The 21391-nt window shown below is 47.7% G+C and overlaps 1 protein-coding gene across 1 annotated transcript; it reads left to right on the top strand.

The window, feature by feature from the left end:
• Window positions 1–15118: 15118 nt before the first annotated feature.
• Window positions 15119–19117, top strand: LOC124663601 (BRASSINOSTEROID INSENSITIVE 1-associated receptor kinase 1-like). The gene is made up of 4 exons (XM_047201283.1): window positions 15119–15557; window positions 15923–16183; window positions 16286–17191; window positions 18456–19117. Exons 1-4 carry the CDS (start codon window positions 15119–15121, stop codon window positions 18914–18916), a joined length of 2067 nt encoding a protein of 688 aa, XP_047057239.1. The 3' UTR covers window positions 18917–19117.
• Window positions 19118–21391: the final 2274 nt, after the last annotated feature.

Genomic DNA, 21391 nt, shown 5'->3' with positions numbered 1-21391 from the left:
ACCGTACTTAGCGAATACAATTTTACGGTCATCAAATACGTGTTGATGTGTCACAGACGGTCACTAGCCCATGCGAGCCTCTGTATGGATTGACTTGGGGATTCAGGAGACCCACTACCAGTGTCGCATGAGCCTATAGGTTATTAGCAGCTAGCGATTATTAGCGTTTAAGCCCTTAAATATCCTAGCATTGAGTGCCTAGGTGTTCCACCAGTATACTACCCTGCCGATCGTTCCTAGGTGAGGGGTTAGGGAGCAGTAACCGCTGGGACGCTGTCACGATCCTTGCTGCCCTCCCTGGGGATCGCTAGCGGATTTCATCGACATCGAGGCGGAGAGGGAGTCAGGCGCGCGTGTTGTCGTCGTGCTCCCCCGTGGTGGCGATGACTCCCCATCGGCGTCCGGAAGGAGCTCCCGCTCCCGTGTATGTAAGCCCACAATTGTTGTCAATCTCATCCATGACTTTTCTGTAGATTGATTTCGGATATTGTACGTGATTTGTGTTAGAGCATGTCTAACAGGCCCCGTATTCCTATACCCCGTATAACGCTCGCATTTCGCCCCGTATCGAAAAATTGCTAACGGAAGAGCCATTCCGTCTAGCAGACCCTGTATTTCGCCCCGTATTTTCAAAAATTAAAACCCCGGGAAGTTCATCTTCATTGATCATACTACGGATCATACATACATTGCGATCATACCTACATCTATCCTACATCTATTCGTCAAGGATGACGAATGGGATGAACGCGATGGAGGCCGCCTCCTCCTGCGCCTCCCGCGCCTCGAACTCCCGGACGGCAGCGATGGCCGCCGCCTCCTCCTCTGCCTCAAGGTTGCAGTAGGTAAAACATAGTGTTGACTGACTGTATTTAGTCATGGATTCAGTACTTAAAATATGAAATTTTGATTTGGCAGGTCGATGTAGTTCATATTTCACAATTGAAACCAATCATGGTGGATTTTTTGTGGGCAATGGTTGCAACATGTCTTATGTTGATGGCCACATTATCTACTATGATCAAGTAGACACTCTGATGTGGTCTCCTTTGTTGCTTGAGAACATTATTGAAGAAATAGGGTATGAGCTAGCAGGGGAGAATGAAGGTTTTTTATTGCATTCCAATGCTGACTATAGAGAAGAATGGGTTGAGGGAGATAATAGATGAAGTGGGCACTAATTTTATGAATACTCTAGTTGACATTGGCCAGCACTAGTTGATAGCTGCTATTCAGTGGAGATGCACAAAAAAGCTTATGGAAACATAGTGTTCCCATGCTTAGACAGGACAGAGTGGCAAAAGATGCATGGTCCTCCAATATCTCCACCACTGTACACAAAACATGTTGGCCGACCAACAAAGAGCAGAAGGAAGTCTCCTGGAGAGGTTGATGCGAGAGGTGGAGGTAAAAAAATGTCAAGGCATGGTGTAATCATGCATTGCAGCTACTGTGGTTTCCCAGATCACAACAGAGCTGGTTGCAAATGGTTTAAAGATGGTCTTCCACCACCTAATGCACCACCACCTAATGCACCTCAGGAGAATGTCAATGCTCGAGAAAATGCTACAGAAGAACCTGTCATACCACAGGTTAGATGATCATTCCATTTTCACTTCTCTATGTTGAAACTAAACCTGTGAATAACAAAAATATCACTTGTAGGACCAAACCCCTATTGTTAACAGCACCCAACCAGAACTACTTGTCAACCAATTGATTGACCAGGTTAGTGAAAGATCATATTTCTGTCAATCCTAATCTATGCTAGTTCTAATTGAATGCATTATTCGTTGCATTTGCTGTCAGTCATGACTTGCTAATTTGTACATTGCAACTGCAGAGGCCAGTGCATAGGAACATTGAAGTGAGGCCTACTCCTAATTCATCATTTATCTCAGCTGCACAAAACTTGCTCAACAAAAGAGCACCTACACAACCTACTAGTACCACTGGCTCAAAGGCAAGATGCTGAGCTCACCAAGAAGGCTAAAGAAGAGACTAGGAAGTTTATAGCACAAGTAAGAAAAGAATTAGCTGAGAAAAAAAGAAAGAAGCCGCGGAGAAAAAAATGGAAGCAAAGAAGCTTGCAGCTCAACAAAAGGAGGCCCAGAGACAAGCACAGAGAGCTGCTCAAATAGATGTCCATAGAGCACAGAGAGCTACTCATGTTCCAGATGATCAGGTTGCATATGTCCCTCGGCAAGCCAAAAAGGTCAACATGTTCGATGAGTTCAGAGCTCCCACGAAAAATGTTTAGTGTTAAGCTTTATGGCAGACTATGTAATGCGGTATATCTCGCAAAATTATTTTTGTTTTGATGTCTAGCATGCTATGCAGTGCGCGGTTTTGTGGCGAACTTCATTCTGGATCCTATGTGAAAAGAGTGAATTTTGGTATGACATAATTTGTTCTTATTTATCAGTGAAATTTACTTTGAGTTATCTGTATTTGAAAGCCTATTTTGATGTCCCTATTTGAAATCTTGGATGCTAACTTGGTAATTATTTCGATTTTCAGCTCATGGTCATTTTCCTGTAAAAAATTTGATTTTACCAGTAGCCCACTTGGATTTTGATGAACTATCAGGAAACAATGTATACTGCTTGTTGCAGACTTCCTAGCTCTTTTTCACTTACCTATTTCAGATTTGAAACGTTTGCAAAATTACTGCTTAGTGCTTCCCGTTTCACTGAAACATATTTCTCATTACATTGGCATTGTTGGTTTTTTATTCAGTCTTCGTAGCTCTTTAGTCTGGTGCTAGATCAGGTCAGGTTAAGTATTTTGCAATGACAATGCCTCTCAAGTCTCAGTGATTTGAAGCAATGTTCCAGTTTAGTGCTTGACCTGACTGTGAGTTGTTCATGTGATTGACTAAGTTTTTCATGTGATTGGCCTGACTGAGTTTTTCATGTGATTGAACTGACTGTGAGCTGTTAAGGTGATGCCAAAAAAAAACTCAGTTTTACACTCATCCATTTCACAAACAACACTGCTTTGATCAAATAGCCAAACAAGCTCAGTATTTACATCCATTCAACAACTACATTAGCTAACACCACACACTGCTTTGATGAAATAGCCATCAGTTCACTTCTTCACACAGAGCACAACGCTTGTAGTAGAACTAATACAATCTTCAGTAGAAGCACCGCTTGTGTCGCATCCAACACCATCTGCTCCTGTGCTCCTGTCCCCTGGAATTTGTTACCCTGCCACTGAGTACATCCGGTACGCTCCTACTGCTGAACACACTCCAGTACGCTGCCGGCCTGGGCGAGCACCTAGCCCTGCTGTTCAGTGGCGCGTCGCGGGAGAATCAACCCGACGTTGCCATCGAGATGAAGCCGCCGAGGGAGAGGCTGCTGTCACTGGTGTGGTGTGGTGACCAGAGCTTCACGAGGCCGGAGACCTCTCTGGGAGGGCTCGGCCTGTCGAACGGCATGATCGGCAACGCTGCCGACCATCACCATGGATCCTAAGCCGCCATATGAACGAGGCGAAGCATCATGTTGAGTACACACAACGGGGGCGGCTAATAAGCGGAAACGGATGGGCCTACCGGCGGAGTGCTGAACGGAGGAGCTCGCGACCAGCGGTGGACCTCCGGCGGTAGGTCGCTGAACGGGGGTCGAGCAGAGGATTGGAGGCGAGGGGAAATCTCAGTCAACGATCTTCTTGCGCGGCCCTGGTCAAGTAGTCGATGACGGTTTTGCACAAAACCCCCTACGACCTCCAGTTTTTCTCCAACTAAATGTTAAGTTACCTGACTTTGGGACCCACATACAGCCATGTCAGCAAATACAATACCTCATTTTGAGCGGTGACCGTCTGTGACACTTCAACGCGTATTTGATGACCGTAAAATGGTATTCGCTGAGTACGGTGACTGAATTGATTTAGCGTAACAAGTTTAGTTACTAATGATGGATTTTACTCTTTAGCCCACACAGGGAATTGACAAACGAAAAGAATATGCCCCACGATTAACGGATTAAAAAAGCCTCCAGCAGCGCCGTCGTTTCTAGTGGCGTAAACGGATCGGATCGGATATTGTATTTTTATATCTTTTATCATATTTATTTTATGAATTCGGATTGGAGCGGATAATGGTCGGATGCGGATTATATCGGATTGCAGATATGGAGCGAATTCAGAGCGGACTCGGATGGAAAGATGATATTCGATAAAATACACACATAAAATGAGAAATGTGGTTTTTATGTAAAAATATAAGCAAAAACATGTAACACTGGACTATATTCAAAATTGAACACTTATATGTATAACAAATCAAGCTGCGTGCCTACACAACATGTATAGTTGGACCTATAGACTAACTGTTTTGTCTAGGTACTTGGGGTTGGACAAATTTTATCGGAGAGCATCTCCAGCCGCGTCCCCCAAAGCATCCCCTAAAGGGATTTGGGGCGCGCCGGACAAAAAATGCGTTCCAGCCGCGTCCCCCAAAGCCCATTTTTGTCCGGCGCGGCCCGATACGGTGTCCGGCGCCCCCCGATACGGTGTCCGGCGCCCCGAGCCCGTCCCCGTCCCACAGGGGACGCACCGGGGACGCCGGACACAACGAAAAGCGAGGCGAACCGACGCGGGGCCGACTAGTCAGCGGCTCAGTGAAAAATCGTCTCCCATTCCCGCCAAATCCCGCCCCTCCCGCCATATCGCGCCTATCCCTCCGCGCATTTCTGGCCTCCCAACACATATCCCGCCGCCGATTCATTTCTCCTATCCCGCCGATTTGTTTCTCCCTCCCGCCGTCCACCCGCCGCCGCTACCCTCTCCCCATTCCATGGCGCCGCCGATAGCCCCCAAAAAGATGGCCAAGAAAGCGGCCAAGAAGCCGCCGGGCAATGCGACGAAAGGGGCGAAAGCGCCGTTCGCGAAGCCGCGAAAGGCGTCGGCCCCGAAGAAGAAGCCGGAAGGATGGACCGATGATCAGCGGCATCAAGACTGTCTGCGCCGGAAGATGTCGACGGCGGAGCGGAAAGGACGGAGGGCGGCGGAGCAGGAGAAGAAGGCTCTGGCGGCGCGCCAGCACCAGCATATAATGGCCGGGTGTATCGCCGCCACCAACGCGAGCCCATATAGTACGAACGTGCCGGTGTACGTTCCGGGAGTCTTCTCTCCGTCGTCATCCGCCTTCTACAACGACGGCCCCTCCGACACTCCCGGGTGCGTGACGCCTAACTTGTCGCCCCACTACCAGGACTGCCGCATGGCGGCTTCAACCCCAACAACCTCTACTCCCCGGCGTACGAGCAGCGCGAGCCAGGACCCGGTGCGGACGGCGATCCTTTCACTGGCCGAAGGGGGCCGCTTGAATTCGACGGCGCTGGTGCTGAGGGTGCTGAGGAAGAGGGCGGGGGTGAGGACGAGGAGGACGATGAAGAGGAGGAGCTGGAGGACGACGACGACGACGAGGACGAAGAGGGCGGCGAGGGCGGCGAGGAAGAGGACGAGGAGGGTGCCGGTGACGATGATCTCCGGGAGGTGGACGCGGACGGCGTGAAGAAGAAAAAGAAGAAGAAGGCGTCGGGCACACGAGGCCCCAAGTGGACGGTTTTGGAGGATCTTTGTCTGTGCGAGTCGTGGGTGACGGTGAGCCATGACTCCATCATCGGCGCCAACCAAAAATACGGGAAGTATTGGGCGAGGATCAAGGCCGAGTTCGATGAGCGCAAGCTCATCAACAGCGAGTACAAGAAAGTGACAATGAAGAGGAGCCAAAAGGCAATGTCGACGCGATGGGCCATCATCCAGGCGTCGGTGAACTCCTTCCATGGATACCATCAGGAATTACTGACCGAGCCGAGAGCGGCGCCGACCTCTCCCAAATGGTACGCCTCTTTCTTCCATAATCTGTAGCGCCTACATTGTGTTCGATGAAATGATTCCGCTTCCTTTGGCTAGTTTGATAGGGCCATGGAGGTTTACGCGAGGAACTCGGATGGGCATAAGCCGTTCGCGCTGATGCATTGCTATAGCAAGCTCAAAGGGAATGAGAAATGGCGGTTGACGCGCCTGTCGCTGTCCAAAGGGAAGGACGCCATTGATCTGGACGCGACGTCGGCAGGGCGTCCTACTGGCAACAAGGCTGCCAAGGCCGCCTTGGCCGACGCCGCGTCGGGTGAGAAGACGCAGGCGTCGATCACGAAATGCCTCGCGGACGTCTCCTCGACCTTTCTCTCCCGCGCCAAAAAGAACGACGAAAGGTGGGCGGAGCTGCTCAAGAGGCAAGAGGAGAAGTTGGAGCTCAAGAAACGCAGGGACGACATGTCCCTGCTGAGAGCGTCGACAGAGGGAATGTCTCCCCGGACGCGGGCGGCGCACAACTTCTTCAAAGGCCAGATCCTCGACGACATCGAAGCCAAAATGGCGGCGGCCGACGCGGCGGCCCAGGAAGCGGCAGCGGCAGCAACTGCGGCGCAAGAGCCGGCTGCAGCGTCTTCGACTGCTACACCATCGTCGGCCTACGCGATGGCGGCGGAGGAGACAGAGTATGCACAGCACCAGGCAGATCGCGACGAGGTCGTCGTGATCGACGGGCCTGCGTCGACTCAGGATACGTCGCTGTCGATCAACACCTTCTTCTAATTTAGCATGCACTATGGTCTGTAATATGATCGCGCGCCTAGTACTTTGATCGCCGCTACTCTGATCGCGACGATTCGGCGGGAACGATCTCTTTTGAATGCAAAATTTGAATTCTTGATTGGGGGCGGCGTTTGGGGGACGCGACTGGGGAGCGACGTCCCTCAAAGGCGGCACGAACAAAACACGTCCCCCAAACGCTCAATCCGGCGCGGTTTGGGAGACGGTTTGGGGAACACGACTGAAGATGCTCGGATTATCCTCTTTGAGAATATCGGATTATCCGTAAAAAGTGTCAGATAATCCGTATCCAGCGGATATTATCAATACCATGTCCGCTACCGTATCCGTCAGATATCCGTTTGACGAATCACATCTATATTTGACGGATTCCTAAAAGTGTATATCATATTCTTAAAAACAGATACATATACATATATGAAGGGGAAATTATGTCCTAGTCGTTCCGATCGGCAGAATCTGCTAGTGCTAACCGCCTCTCGATCCGAAAATCCCAGAGGCCAGACCATGCGAGGAGAGCTCAGGCAGCTTCCTCTCGTATCTATTGCCCTTTCTGTGTTCTTTTTCTCCTTCACTCGCTGACAGATCGCTTTGTTAATTACGATCAGGTACACGCAACCATGCTTCACGGCAAGCTGAATCCATCAAAGCTACTTCCCTTGGCTTGTTACATGTGCGCGTACTGTGCTTGTGCTTGAGGAAAATGGATCAACGGTAAAGAAATTGGTAATCGTTAACAGCTCGATCAGCTCTCGGAAGTAGCAATTAATTGGAATTCACAAGATTAGCTGATTTAGTCCATCAGCTATTAATCGGTGCACTTAAAACATGTGTATGTAATATAAAAAAAATAGTATATGGATCTGTACATGCTCGACCCTAATTCTCTAGAGCCCAAAAGCCATTAAAACATGTACACTTCTCCTCGCTGACCAAATCTTCAAGGTCACGAGCGACCCAGGATCCACCAACTGGCACCATGTTTCTTTCTTCCGCTTCCCCTCTTCTAACCTCTGAAGTTTCTCTTCTCCCACCATCTACTCAGGGTACGACCACCTCTTGCACTTGCACCTACCTTAAGGTGGCCTCGAGCCCCCAGACGAGCCCCTCAAGATGATCGAGCATCGAAGGTCTGATCGGGAAATGTGAGGAACTGGTCAGCGAAGTCAAGAAACGTGTTGGCGATGGCGAGAATTGAGTTCCTCGAGGCGGGATTCAAGCGGGAGTTTCACAAAACCTACTTGATTGAGGCAGGGTAGCGGCTGGACAGGAGATATGCATTGAAAATTTTCCCAATTGTTTGACCAAGTGTGCTAGTTAATCGGTGGCATAGATATGCCTACGGGGCATGTCGTATGAATACCCCTGGTCAGTGGATCAGGAAGGCCATGGACTCGAAGCTTTGGAGGCCCAGAAGATTGAAGATCCTCGGACTAGGAAGATAGAATTATTATAGGAAACTTGTATCAATATAGGGAAATGCCAAACGCGGCCAGATAATTTGTAACTTGTACGACACGGAAAAGCCTCGGCTGCACCTCCTATATAAAGGGGATACCGAGGGTGAAAGAAGGTACCGAATCATTGTAACCCTAGCCACCGTAATCTTGAGTTGAGCACCTTTGTTCGGCTGAAATCTTCGAGATCTACTTGCCCTCTACTTCTTACGAAACAATAAGTTTACAATACGTAGGCATTGACGAGTTAATCCCTCGTCAATCGGGAACATACCTAGTGATGTCAGAGCGGTTAGTCGGGCTAAATAATTAACATAACCAATGAGTGATAATCAACACGGCTAGATCCCTAGTAGCGATTAATCGACCTAATAATCGCTGACTCGGCCGACTTTTTAAAAAGTGGAATCAATGCATGCATAAGATAACGCCGGATCACAAGGATTCCATGAACTACGGGCGTGATTGGTTGCTCACAATAGATTTTCCATGCTTCCCATTTGGCCCGCCGGATGCCGTATGAGGAGAAACGGAATTTGGGCTATATTATGCACTACGTTTGAATCTCAACAAAGTTTCATGGTGCAATTTCGGCCCATCGATTGGTAGGCAATAATTGCCGATACACGAGAGAAGTGTCGGCCGTTTAGTTGTGTTCTAACAAGCGATTGTGTTACCTCCCTCTTCAAGTGGTGCTCTTACCCCTATCTAGCCATTACTAACCACACAACACAGGAGACTAAGCATATATGACAGCCATGATCAAAAGCAAAGGAACATCTACGTGCATATAAGCATTGTGAGGGCAAGAAAAAAACACCCTGATCAAAAGCAATGACGTTCCAGGGGCATAGAAGCCCATATAATTCCTTGATCAATAGGCACGGTAATTTTCTTAACATCAAAGATTCACCACTAAAACTAACTATGGACACCATTAACATGCATGGAAATAAAGGAGGGCCGCCACCTAGCCGTGATCGGGGCAGGTGTAGAGCCTGGCGGTGGATGAGTCGTCCTTGTAGAGGATCATCTTCATGATGAAGGCATGGAGCTTGAACTTTACGACTTTGTCGTGATGTAGATCGTACATGTACACCGTCTGCGGCCGGTTTCTACCAAAGACCACCTGACCACCATAGTAGAACACCTGCACCCACTCGTCGCAGAAGCGGCAAGCTGACAAGGGCACGCTGTGTGGCAACAGGATGTTGATCCACTTCCGCAATGTGTGCTAGAACCATGGCGGCACAACCAGCATGTGGAGGTCGTCCGTGCTTAGCTGCACAATCATTGCCTTGGCGATGTGCGGCAGCTTAAGCTGACTGCCAACAGTGGAAGGTGGCATCAGCACAACATCCACCCACACCTCCAGCTTCAGCGCCTTCGTCTAGCGGTTTAGGGCGATGTGCTCCTGGTAGCCGAGTGGAGGGAAGAACCCTTTGCCCAACTTGTCACACTCCAGCTTTACCACTTAATTGGAAAGGCAAATGGGTGTTAGAGCGTTTATGAAGACATAGCCATTGCCAACACAGTGACATGATCAAGACATAGCCGTTAGCAACAAACTGACCTGATCAAGACATTGCTCATGCCAACACAATGGCATGATCAATGTAATGCTCTTGATCGTGGCACAATGTTGCAAAGGGCATTGCTCTTGATCATGCCCGTGTCTTGCCAATTCATATCACTACATCACCCTAATCTAAAAGACCTTTGACCAGACCATTGATATGATTTTCCAATTTCCCAATTTAGGGAGTCCAAAGATTTGGCCATCCGACATTTGCACCTGCCAAATTGGGAAATCTAGCATCCACATGTAACAGCTACAGAATCTAACCTAAATATGGATATTACTCCTACAAAATACTCATGTAAAGGGATGGAGATATACAAGTGAGATCCCGCCTAAATCTCACTTACAGTTTATTTTATCAGTTGTAGTGTAGAATTTTTATCTTAAAATTTACACTATAAATGACAAGAAAAAAAGATTTAGGTGGATACCAGTTGACAACTTATACAGGGTGAGATGATGTCCCCCTTTTTTTTACAATAGCTGGTGTCCGTATTGACTCTTGGGGAGCAGTACAGGAAGGTGTGCCTAACAAAAATGATAATCGGATGCAAGGTTTGACATTCTATTTCATTTCACGTGCAAAGTTTCTCCCGTATCTTAATGCTGTTCACAAGGAAAAAATGACGCGGTTACGTGGAGACAGTTTGAAGCTATGTGCTAGTCAAACGCTCGTTTGATTCCCTATGACCCTAGTTTCTTGAGAATTTTTGACAGCTGACACTAAGCAGTTAGCAAGCAGCATGTAACTTGTTCTCACCGACAAGATGCCCAAATTAAACAAGCCTGCAGCAAGGTTAATATAGGCAGTTTAAGTACGCACTAACCGGCTAACCGGGGAGGAACTCTTACTTTTATCTGTAAGATGGATTCCTTGCAGCACACCCCAAGGGCATGGCTGGAGCTAACAATGCAGCACGCGGCGTAATATATCTCAGATGTACTTAAGATGCTTAAACTGCTAGAGTGCCAGTAGTATCACGCGCTGAAACGAAATTGTCAACACATGATCAGCGAATCCTCGATCGAACCGTGTTGTACGGATCACTAGTTAACCATGCGTCCATGTCTCTCCACGTGACCCGTCTTCTTCCTATACTATGCTGAGCTAAGCTCGAAACTGGGAAGAACTCGGAAGTTTGTAGAGAACAAGCAAGTGGAAGCATATGGCACAAGGCATCTGGTTCCCGGCCAAGCAGAAGCTTTTCTTCCCGACAGGAGCGCAGCTAAGCTTGGGAAAGAGCATGCAAAATTTCCAAGGTGGTTGCTGCAGGAGATCGATGAGGTCAGCTGGTCAGGTGGACACTAGAAATTCTTAATTACGTGAGAATCTTCTCCTAAAAACAAAATGATGCGCTTACGTGTAAATAAAGGCCCATGTGTGACCCAAGATAATTCTAAGAATATAGTGTTATATATGTCAAGCAAAGTGCTATGTGTCCTCACAGAGATCTTTTTGTTTAAATATGCTGAATAGTGGTTGAGATCTCACAGTGGTTCTATGTGTAGCATGTCATATTTCTGGTTAGGCTACTCTTTGTTATATGTGTGGCATGCCATTAGACCAAATGTTTGTGAATTATTTGATGCATAATCGATATCACTGAAAAGTGTTTTTTAGTATAGATCCAGTGATTTTTTTCCATTGTGTAATCCACATATCTTTAGTTTTGAGAAAAAAACGTGGCTTATATGTACGGACAGGAGGAGTAACACAGCAATATAAGGCCGTGTTCATCGACTGATGTTAAGGCTAGGGCTTCTCTTTTTTGAAAAAAAAAGTGTAGTTATTATCTAGAGCTCTGCCTATTCATTAGATAGACGAGAATTGATCAAATTTATATTGTAAACCAGGTCAAAATGTACAAAAACTATTAGGCAAAAACATGTGAGGCAGGTTTGAGATTTATTTATTTTCAAATGATAGTTGGGCATAAGAATGCATTCTGTATATGCACAGTTTACTTCACCCGATCAAGAGAGAGCCTCATATGGCTGCCGTGGGCGGCATCGTAGGTTATTAAACCCTTGTTGTTTAACTGATTGTGCTCATAGTAAAACTAGCATCATGTCATCTTGTCGATTTTGGTTTTCCGATGATGTTTAGTATTTATATTATCTGTTTGTTATTTTGTTAGCCAAGTATGCGGCCGATTCACTTATGTGAAGTTATTTTTTATCGATGCATAAGCTAAGATGATGATACATACTACTTGCTATGATCGTAAAAGTAAGACGTTTTGGCGTTTTAATTTGAACTGCCGAAACATCTTATATTATGAAATGGAGGGATTACATTGCTTGGAAGGGTATATCAAAAAGGTTAGGGAAGAAACTATAATCATATCAAATTGTCATGGAGATCCTGCGACATAAGATCATCTCTTACCGAACCCCTATAATATAGAGGACAAAACGGCGGACAAAAATAGATGACAATAATTTAGTCCTCTAAAAGGTGGCCGCCAGATTGGAACACTAAAATCTTGAAGGACTAAAATATTTTAACATTATTTTTGAAACATCTCAAACACACATAGTTCAAACATGCATAAATATTATCCAAAAAACATCAGATCGATCAAGTTTGATCCAAAAGCACAACATAGCATGTTTATGTTGTCGATGCCACCACCATCTCGGCCACCCTCAAACACCATCACCAGCACCACCACTCTCCCGAGCCAAGATCTTTGCGCGAGCGATCTCACAATATGCCCTAGCTTTATCATCCAAGGAGCTAGGGTTCATGAACATGATGGTGCGGTCGGCACCCTCTCTCTCATTGGAAAACTTCTCTTCCTGAAGTGCAAGCCCTTGAGTGCGTGTAGAATCCAAATAAGACATGAATTCGGCGACCCCAATCTCAGTCTCACTTGCTTGAGACTCGGGCATTTCATCGATCATGTCGCAGGCGGAGACTCGGGGACGAGTTGCGTCGACCGCCACAGAAGAGGGAGAAGGCGTGGTCGTTGAAGACGTCGGCGACGCCTTGGCCTTGCGTGTAGGTGTCAAGGTCGATGCCGCCACTGCCTTCCTCTTCTTCTTCTCTGTCACCGCCTGTGAGTGGGCTTGCATCGCCGTCGTCGGCTTTCGCGATCGCGGGCCGCTCAATAGCGGCGCAAGGGGCGGCTTGCGCACGATCGAGGACATGCCAGTGGCCTTGGTGGTCTCTACCGCTGCCCGCACCTCGCCGGTATTTCCCAACCGCTTCCGCGGCATCGGAGGCGTCGGGAGGGTCGAATCGGGCGGCGACGCGTCGGCAGAAAACTCTGGCGGGCATGTGGGAACGAGATCCAATGCCATTCCATCCGGGAGAGGGGAGAACGGTGGCGCCAGCGACGACTGGCGGTGGATTTGGACGGGAGTGGTGGCACTCGATGGCAGCTCATTTTTTTGTCACCGAGATGGGCGGGGAGGAAATATGAGAGAGGCGCCTCGAGTTTTAGGGGTCACTCTCTTGTTTTTAGTCCTTTATCCGTTTTTGGGCTTAGGCTTGGACTCGAGGCGCTTAGGGCCGTACAGCCTATCTTTTCTCCTCTAAGGCTGTTTTGGGGCTTCGGTTAGAGGTGCTCTAAAAAGGCATAATGATACTTTGGGTGGTTATGTTGAGAATCTGTCTGAACATTGACATAGTGAATAGCAAGGAAACGAATCAAGGAAATGAAAGGCAGAAACAACATAATTTAACTTGTGAATCTTTCTGAAACATTATATAACGGCAGGGGGACAGATATATCACGTGCGTCCGCTCGTGTCAAGCATGTACCCGTTCACCGGCGTACTAGCATGCACACGTACAGGAGGTCAACAGAAACGATAGTATCTTGGTTCGTTTGCTTGCTCTTCATTTCTGAGCAGTCTCCCTTCCATGCCCTGAGCCCCTGACTGGTATGGCGGTCTCATTGGTGATTAGATTCTCTCTTTTTTGCGGCCTTCACAGTACTGTCGCGTGTCGAGGGCCCTGCGCTCCGCCCGCCGATTGATGAGCACTAAAAATTGCTGCGGCGTAACCACCGGCACGACCGGATGCACGTCGACGGCGAAAACGGCTCGGTGGAGTTGCACCGGCCGGCCGCCGTGCTGCTAGAGACCCGGCGTATAAAAGTGTCGGTTCTGTGCAAAACGAAACATGGGTCGATGTTCAGCTAGGAGGGTTCGCGTACGTTCCGTTTGGCAAAACAACCGGATGCCTTTCGAAGTTTCGATCTCGTTCATAATTCCTGCCCCCGCTACTAGCAATATGCAATTATTTAACATGATGGTCTATACGCAGTATTTTACAGGAGAATTTGGCACTTGTTGGGTGATGATTGACTTCAGAAGTTCTCAGCAGCTGTAAAATACATGTATGATCTCGCAAGGATGGAATGATAACCCCGAGAAGGTGGCTCAGCTTCGACCTACAAACCGATATATAACTAAATTAATTCTTGGTTTGACAACTCACCTAATTGTATGTGCAAATGAGAAAAAGTATAGTTATACATTCATGTATAATTCTGACGTGCACTAACCATAATAAAAATTGAAACGGTACTATAGTTGATCCTTTAAAAAAATGCATGATGACTTGGGCAAGATGCATGCAACCTTTTTTTATTAATTTATTCAATAAATGTCTTACAAAGATCATACATTAAGAATCCAAAGCCAGCACGCAACAACTACATATCCGACAATGAGTGGTGATGAGCCTTATACCCTGGAAAACAATGGAAACCCCTATCAATTAGAAATCGGGAACATTTTGCGTGGTGCAGACGTGCAGACAGAGACGCTCTCTATGCAAAATAGAAGTGCTCATCCGGTCTAGTAGATTAGTAAGGAGCACCTCGAATCCATCATAGCACGTCTGTCACCGGGATACTGGTGCACCACATCATCCCACATCATCGAGTCTCGCCATCATCGATGCAGTAAGGCGCACGCCGCTCTTCCTCTTGTCTTCACCATCCGAAATACCTAGATCTAGGTTTTTTTTTCCCAAAATTTAGCACGAGTCGACGCATGTTACATGATGCGGCGACAATATCTCTTTTTTTTTTTGCGAAACCTGCAACGACAATATCTTCAAATGTAATGATAAAACTAAAACAACTCCAGCTTAATTCTCGACTGTTCAAAGGAGAAAATGATAGTACGCCGCAGCGACGACAGGTCCGACGAGTTGTGCGAGCCCTACAACCGCCGGACCACGGTGGAGACAAAGGCGACGAACTCCCACCACGCAAAATGCGCAAACTGGCTAGGGATGGCTGGCCTGGCCGGGTGTGCCCTCGAGTTCCGTTGCCCAGCTTCATCATATCACGACACAGCCACACCGTCGCTCACGCTCACGGGGTCACCCACGTTATTTCTCGAACTCCTCACCCCTGCACGCCCTTGTCTCCTCCACCCTTCCCATCTCCTCGCCACCGCCAGACCACCTGCGCGCCGACTGGCAATGGCCTCCGACTCTTCCCGCCTCGTCGCGCTCGCGGCATTGGCGGTCCTGTGCCGCTCTCTGCTCGGCCTAGCCTCCGCGGCGGACGGCGGGGAGGCGCGGGCGCTGCTGGCGCTCAAGGCGGCGCTGGACCCGACGGGCCGCCTGCTGCCGTCGTGGGCGCGCGGGCGGGACCCGTGCCGGTTCGAGGGCGTCGCGTGCGACGGCCGCGGCGCCGTCGCCAACGTCTCGCTGCAGGGGAAGGGCCTGGCGGGGACGCTGCCCCCGGCCGTCGCGGGCCTCCGCTCCCTCACCGGCCTCTACCTCCACTACAACGCGCTCCACGGCGCCCTGCCCCGGGAGCTCGCCGCTCTCACCCGCCTCACCGACGTCTACCTCAACGTCAACAACTTCTCCGGGCCCGTCCCGCCCGAGATCGGCGCCATGGCCTCGCTGCAAGGTGAGCAAAAGTCAGAGCCTCTCTGCTGCTGCTTCTCTTCTCTCCGGCCATGGCATCTTCGTGTGCGTGCATTTCTTGGAAGATTCTTGCTCGCCTACTTGCATTGCATGTGGACTCTCTCTCTCTATCACGAGCATAGCATTGCTAAGAGAGCCTAAGATTGATTCGATTCGTTCTTTTTTTTATTCCAGTCTAATCCTTTGCTAATAAGCGTTCCATGTCCTAGAACGCGTTCTTGAGCCACTTATCCCGAAGGATAGAAATGTTTCTTGGCTGATACCTGTATGATTTGGTCATGGATTCATTTACTGCACATCTTAGTTTTGTCACTCTAATCCCGCTGCTAATGTGGTTGCTGTGTGCAGTTCTGCAGCTGTGCTACAATCAGCTGACGGGGAGCATCCCCACGCAGCTCGGCCTGTTGACCAAGCTCACCGTGCTGGCCCTGCAGTCCAACCACCTCAATGGCGCCATCCCGGCCAGCCTCGGCGACCTGCCCGAGCTCATGCGCCTGGACTTGAGCTTCAACCACCTCTTCGGCTCCATCCCGGTCAGGCTCGCCAGGCTGCCTCGCCTCGCGGCTCTCGACGTCAGGAACAACTCGCTCACCGGCAGTGTGCCCTCCGGTACGTAATTAATCCACACAACACGACGCAAACAAACAACGACATCCGAATCAGTTTGGCTAATTAATCATGGGTCGTTCGTTTGATTTGGCTGCTGCCCAGAACTGGCGAGGCTGGAGGGCGGATTCCAGTACGGGAACAACGCCGATCTCTGCGGAACCGGGCTACCCGACCTCCGGCCGTGCACATCCTCGGACCTCATCGACCCCGACAGGCCCCAGCCGTTCAGCGCCGGCATCCCGCCGCGGACCAGCTCCGACGGAGGCCACGGGCATTGCACCGGAACCCACTGCCCGCCTTCCACGAAGGCGCTCGCCGCCGTCGTCGTCCTCGCGGTGATCCTCCTGGCGGCGACGGCGGCCGGTCTCCTCGCCTTCTCATGGCTCCGGTGGCGCAAGCAGAGAACGGCCGCGGGCTTGCCGCCGCTGACAGCCGTCGGCGGCCGGTGCAGCACCGAGGCGACGACAATGAAGGAGTCGTCGTTCCGCAAGAGCGCGTCGTCCACGCTGGTGAGCCTGGAGTACTCCAGCGGCTGGGACCCGCTGGCGGACGGGCGGAGCGGCGTCGGGTTCTCGCAGGAGGTGTCGCCGAGCCTCCGGTTCAACATGGAGGAGGTGGAGTCCGCCACGCAGTACTTCTCGGAGCTCAACCTCCTGGGCAACAACAAGAGCTCCAACTCCAAGGGCAGCTTCGCGGCCACGTACAGGGGCACGCTGCGCGACGGCACGCCCGTCGTCGTCACGCGGCTCGGCCAGACATGCTGCAAGCAGGAGGAGGCGGAGTTCCTCAAGGGGCTCAAGCTGCTGGCCGAGCTGCGGCACGACAACGTCGTGGGGCTCAGGGGCTTCTGCTGCTCCAGGGCCAGGGGGGAGTGCTTCCTGGTGCACGACTTCGTGCCCAACGGGAGCCTGTCGCAGTTCTTGGACGTCGACGGCGGCGGCGCTGGCCATGGCGGACACGTCCTCGAGTGGTCCACGAGGGTGTCCATCATCAAAGGCATTGCTAAAGGTATTGTGGTAGTGGAGCTGCACTCATCCCCCTTGTCACTGTCTAGCTATCACTTATCCAGCACTGCTAGGCTGCTAGTAGAGGCTGCTAATGACCAAATCTTTCTGCATTCATACTGTCCACTAAAGTACTCACTCCGTAGCAAAATTGCCCAAATCGTAGTACTGTAGTTCCTTTTTTTTTTGAAAAAACCACTGTAGTTGTCATCTCTGCCTGAGAAACACATGGTTGACATGCAACAGTTTGGGCTCAGCTTTGCAGAATTGCCTTTTGCGTACTACTACACAGCTGGCGTAGATGTGATGCATTGGCAACTTATTTTTCTGCAAAAACACTGAAACAAATGTACGTAAGTTTATCGATGCTAGGACTGTCCTGGTTGTTCACATGTTTACCATAGTCGCATTTTCGAACTGTGCAGCTTGTAGGTTCTCAAAGAGCTCTCTCTCTCTAAACTGACAAATAACTTTTGCTACCTGTTATTTGCAACAGTTACGTACTGAAAATGTTGGTCGGAAACAACCTGTACTGTGCTAACATAGCGGCTGACCTACAACTAATTTAATTCTTAGGCACCCAATTTCATGTACAATTCACTAATTTAATTCTCAGGCACCCAATTTCCTGTGCAATTGAAGTGTAATTGTGAAAAAAAAAGGATGTGCAATTGGATACCCACATGTAATTGCACACTCATGTGTAATTCTCATGTGCACGAATCTTGCCGCAAATCTAATGGTTTTAGAGTTGGTCTAGAACTAACTTAATTCCCGGTTGACCTAGAACTAACAAAAGGGTTGAGTTTTTTTTTTTTGCAACGCAAGGTTTGCTTACTAATGACCAACTCTTTCTGCATTTATACTGTCCACAAAAGTATCAAAATTCCCCAAATGCTAGCTACTACCTCAGTTCCAAAACGTAGTATGTTTTGGAAAGCTAAAACATACTACATTTTGGAACATAGGTAATAGTTGTTATCTCTGCCTCAGAAACACATGGCAACTTAATTTTTGTGCAAAAGCACTGAAACAAATGTCCATCAGTTTATCGATGCTAGGACTGTCCTGGTTGTTCACATGTTTACAGGGGAAACCTGTGAAACGACGTACCATAGTCACATGTTGTACTGACAAATAACTTTTGATGCTTGTAATCTGCAATCACTGAAAATGTTGGTCTGATACAGCCTGTGCTGTGCTAGCAGAGGTGTAAATCAATTTTTTTTTTTGCAAGGCACTGTTGCTTACGGATGTTTGTTTTGCAGGAATTGGATATCTTCACAGTAGCAGAGCAAACAAGCCTCCTCTTGTTCACCAAAGTATATCGGCGGACAAAGTTCTGGTGGATTACACCTACAAGCCACTGATATCCGGTTCTGGCCTGCACAAGCTCCTCGTCGACGACCTGGTCTTCTCGACCCTCAAAGCGAGCGCCGCCATGGGGTACCTTGCCCCTGAGTACACCACCGTCGGCCGGTTCTCGGAGAAGAGCGATGTCTATGCGTTCGGGGTAATTGTGTTCCAGATACTCACGGGTAAAAGGAAGACGATGCAGCTGCCTTTCGACTCCGCTAGCGTCGATGAGCTCATTGACGGTAACCTTAAAGGATGTTACTCAGCAACCGAAGCGGCTAAACTGGCAAAGATTGCATTAGTCTGCACCAGTGAAAACCCTGACCAAAGACCCACGATGGAAGAGCTGCTACAAGAATTGGACACCTTGTGATGGATGGGCGTGCAATGTAACCTTTTTTGCCTGCCACATGCCTGACAGTGCTGCCCAATGCCTGTAATCTACTTATCTAGGATCACTAATCGCTGATCTTAGAAGCAAATGAGGTACCAATTAATTACCCAGGATCGATCCTGAGATATTGTATTATGCTAATCTTGTATTGTTACTGTTGCTGAGTAAAGCCTACGTTGATAGCTAGCTTGGATTGGATGCGCTCTTCTGTGTTAGGTGAATGCAGCCATTTTGCAACTCCTTTTGCTCAGTCCTTGTGTTCTAGACAGTCTTCTGACTCCAAGTGTACAATCAATCCTGTATTCATGTGTACCTCTAGATCGATCATGTGAGGCTGTGATGCCTCTGTTCAGGGAGGAAGATCCAAGAGTCCTGGAAAGCACGTGAGCTATAAATTGTTGTATTGTCTTGTTTGTTGCTCATGTTTTGTCCAGTACAGACTTATGCAATCTCACGGGCAGTAAGAGGTACATGGTGGTCCTGGGCTTTTCTATGCTAGCTGCTAAGGTGACAAACAAAATCGACTCTACCGCACGATTAAAAAATATACTAGCACTGAAGAACAAGAGTATTTTTTAGATAGAACGAACAAGAGTATTACATAGCGTGCTTAAAAGAAAAGCAGCAGCCTTCTTCAAATGCTATATACAATATATCATGCTATGATATCGTAAAAAAGACAGAACAATATATACATAATCATATATAAAAAGTAGATCTCCATTTTTTTAGAAGACTAACATCAACATCCCAGGGGACTTAAAAAAAAACATCCCAGGGGACAATAACATAGAATAAGTTCAGTATTAAGAATCATCAACATTAGCACTAGTAGAAAAAATGGCTTCCATCCCAACCCATTATTCCCCAAATATTTTGACCCGGGACAAATGGGGTCTTTAGTCCCGGTTTGGGAGGTGAACCGAGACTAATGCTCCAGCCCGGGACTAAAGGGCTATGGTGGGCTGCGACCGGCGCAGGCCTCTTTAGTCCCGGTTGGTGTTACGAACCGAGACTAAAGGGTACCCTTTAGCCTTTTTAACTCTGTAAAATGGAAAAGAAAATGATAGAAAATTCAAAAAAAAAATCTTTTGAGATTCTTGTATGTTACGCAACCTACTATTATGGAAAATTAAGAAATTCGAATTTTCACTTATTTTGCAAAAAAGGTTTGAAAAATGGTAAAACCGCATTAACTTTTGCATACGACGTCGGAAAAAAATGTATAATATATCAAAATCATCGTGGGAAAAAGTTACATCCGAATTCATCGGGGTTTACCCAGTTAGCCAATTTTTAGATTCTCAAAATTCCAAATGAAAATATGAAAGCAGGAAGATTTTAGTTTTTGCTATAAATTACGGATTTTATATTTTTTTAAAAAAAATAAAATTAATAATTGCATCCTGCATAAAGATTACTATTACTTTTACCCAATTTTTAGATTTTCAAATTTTTAGGTTTTAGGTTTGGCAAAAAAAAAATACAAATTAAAAAGTTAATGTTTATTTATTTATTCAAGTTCATTATTACATCATTACTTTCGTTTATTAAAAGAATTATTTGAAATTCAAACAATAAATAAATGTGACATCGACCAACATGTTAATAGGATTGATATGATACTAGTATCACATACATGCGCGCGAAGCACTTGGATGCGGGACGGAATGGAACTTGGAAGTTAAGCGTGCTAGTGTGGGTGGATGGGTGATCAAGCGGGAAGTGTGACCACGAGTAAGTAATTTGAGTAGAGATAAGTGTAGTTAGAGATATAGACTAAACTATGCAAATAACGGTAATAATAGAAATTCCGAAAAAATGGAGTGAAAAAAATAAAAAATTACAAAATCTGGAGATATTTTCGCCCGACGCGCGGAACCACGTGGATGGACCTTTAGTCCTGCTTCGTAAGCAACCGGGACTAAAGGGGGGGGTCTTTAGTCGCGACCCTTTAGTCCCGGTTGCACAACCGGGACTAAAGCCCCTTACGACCCGAGACTAAAGGGTCCTTTTCTACTAGTGTAGCGATGTCATCTTTAGATTTAGAAGATGAACCAATTTAATTGTAGTTCATCACCACGACAAACAAAAAGCAACTTCAAAGGAGAACTCGGGCCCTTGTGCCAATAGGCTTAAAAAATAGTAGCATGATATTTCTCTAATAGTGCTATAGCGAGCAAAGTTACTAAATTTAACGCAGACTCTTCATATATGCTATAGCGTACTAGTGTGCAACTAGCACCGAAATAGCACATAGTTTTTTCCCATGATTACAGTGGGGTGTCATGGTACCCTATTTAAAAAATATTCAATTTAAATTTTTTAGAAAATTTTATAATAATTCATGCACGTATATGCACCTTCGGTATTTACTGGTGCAATTTTTTTAATACAAAATACGACCGTACGTGACTTACACAAAGAAGAGAAAAGGGAACTTTGATATACTGA

This window comes from Lolium rigidum, chromosome 6 (genome assembly GCF_022539505.1).
Source record: "Lolium rigidum isolate FL_2022 chromosome 6, APGP_CSIRO_Lrig_0.1, whole genome shotgun sequence".
In the NCBI taxonomy this organism is placed as follows: Eukaryota; Viridiplantae; Streptophyta; class Magnoliopsida; order Poales; family Poaceae; genus Lolium; species Lolium rigidum.
Note: the sequence above shows the minus strand (reverse complement) of the source record. Positions and strands in the feature narration are given on the sequence as shown.

Excerpts from the sequence above, each read along its gene's own strand:
- LOC124663601 (XM_047201283.1), top strand. The coding sequence starts at position 15,119 with ATGGCCTCCGACTCTTCCCGCCTCGTCGCGCTCGCGGCATTGGCGGTC. Across the intron at positions 16,184-16,285 it reads CACCGGCAGTGTGCCCTCCG|AACTGGCGAGGCTGGAGGGC; the intron begins GTACGTAATTAA and ends GCTGCTGCCCAG. Across the intron at positions 17,192-18,455 it reads CATCAAAGGCATTGCTAAAG|GAATTGGATATCTTCACAGT; the intron begins GTATTGTGGTAG and ends TTTGTTTTGCAG.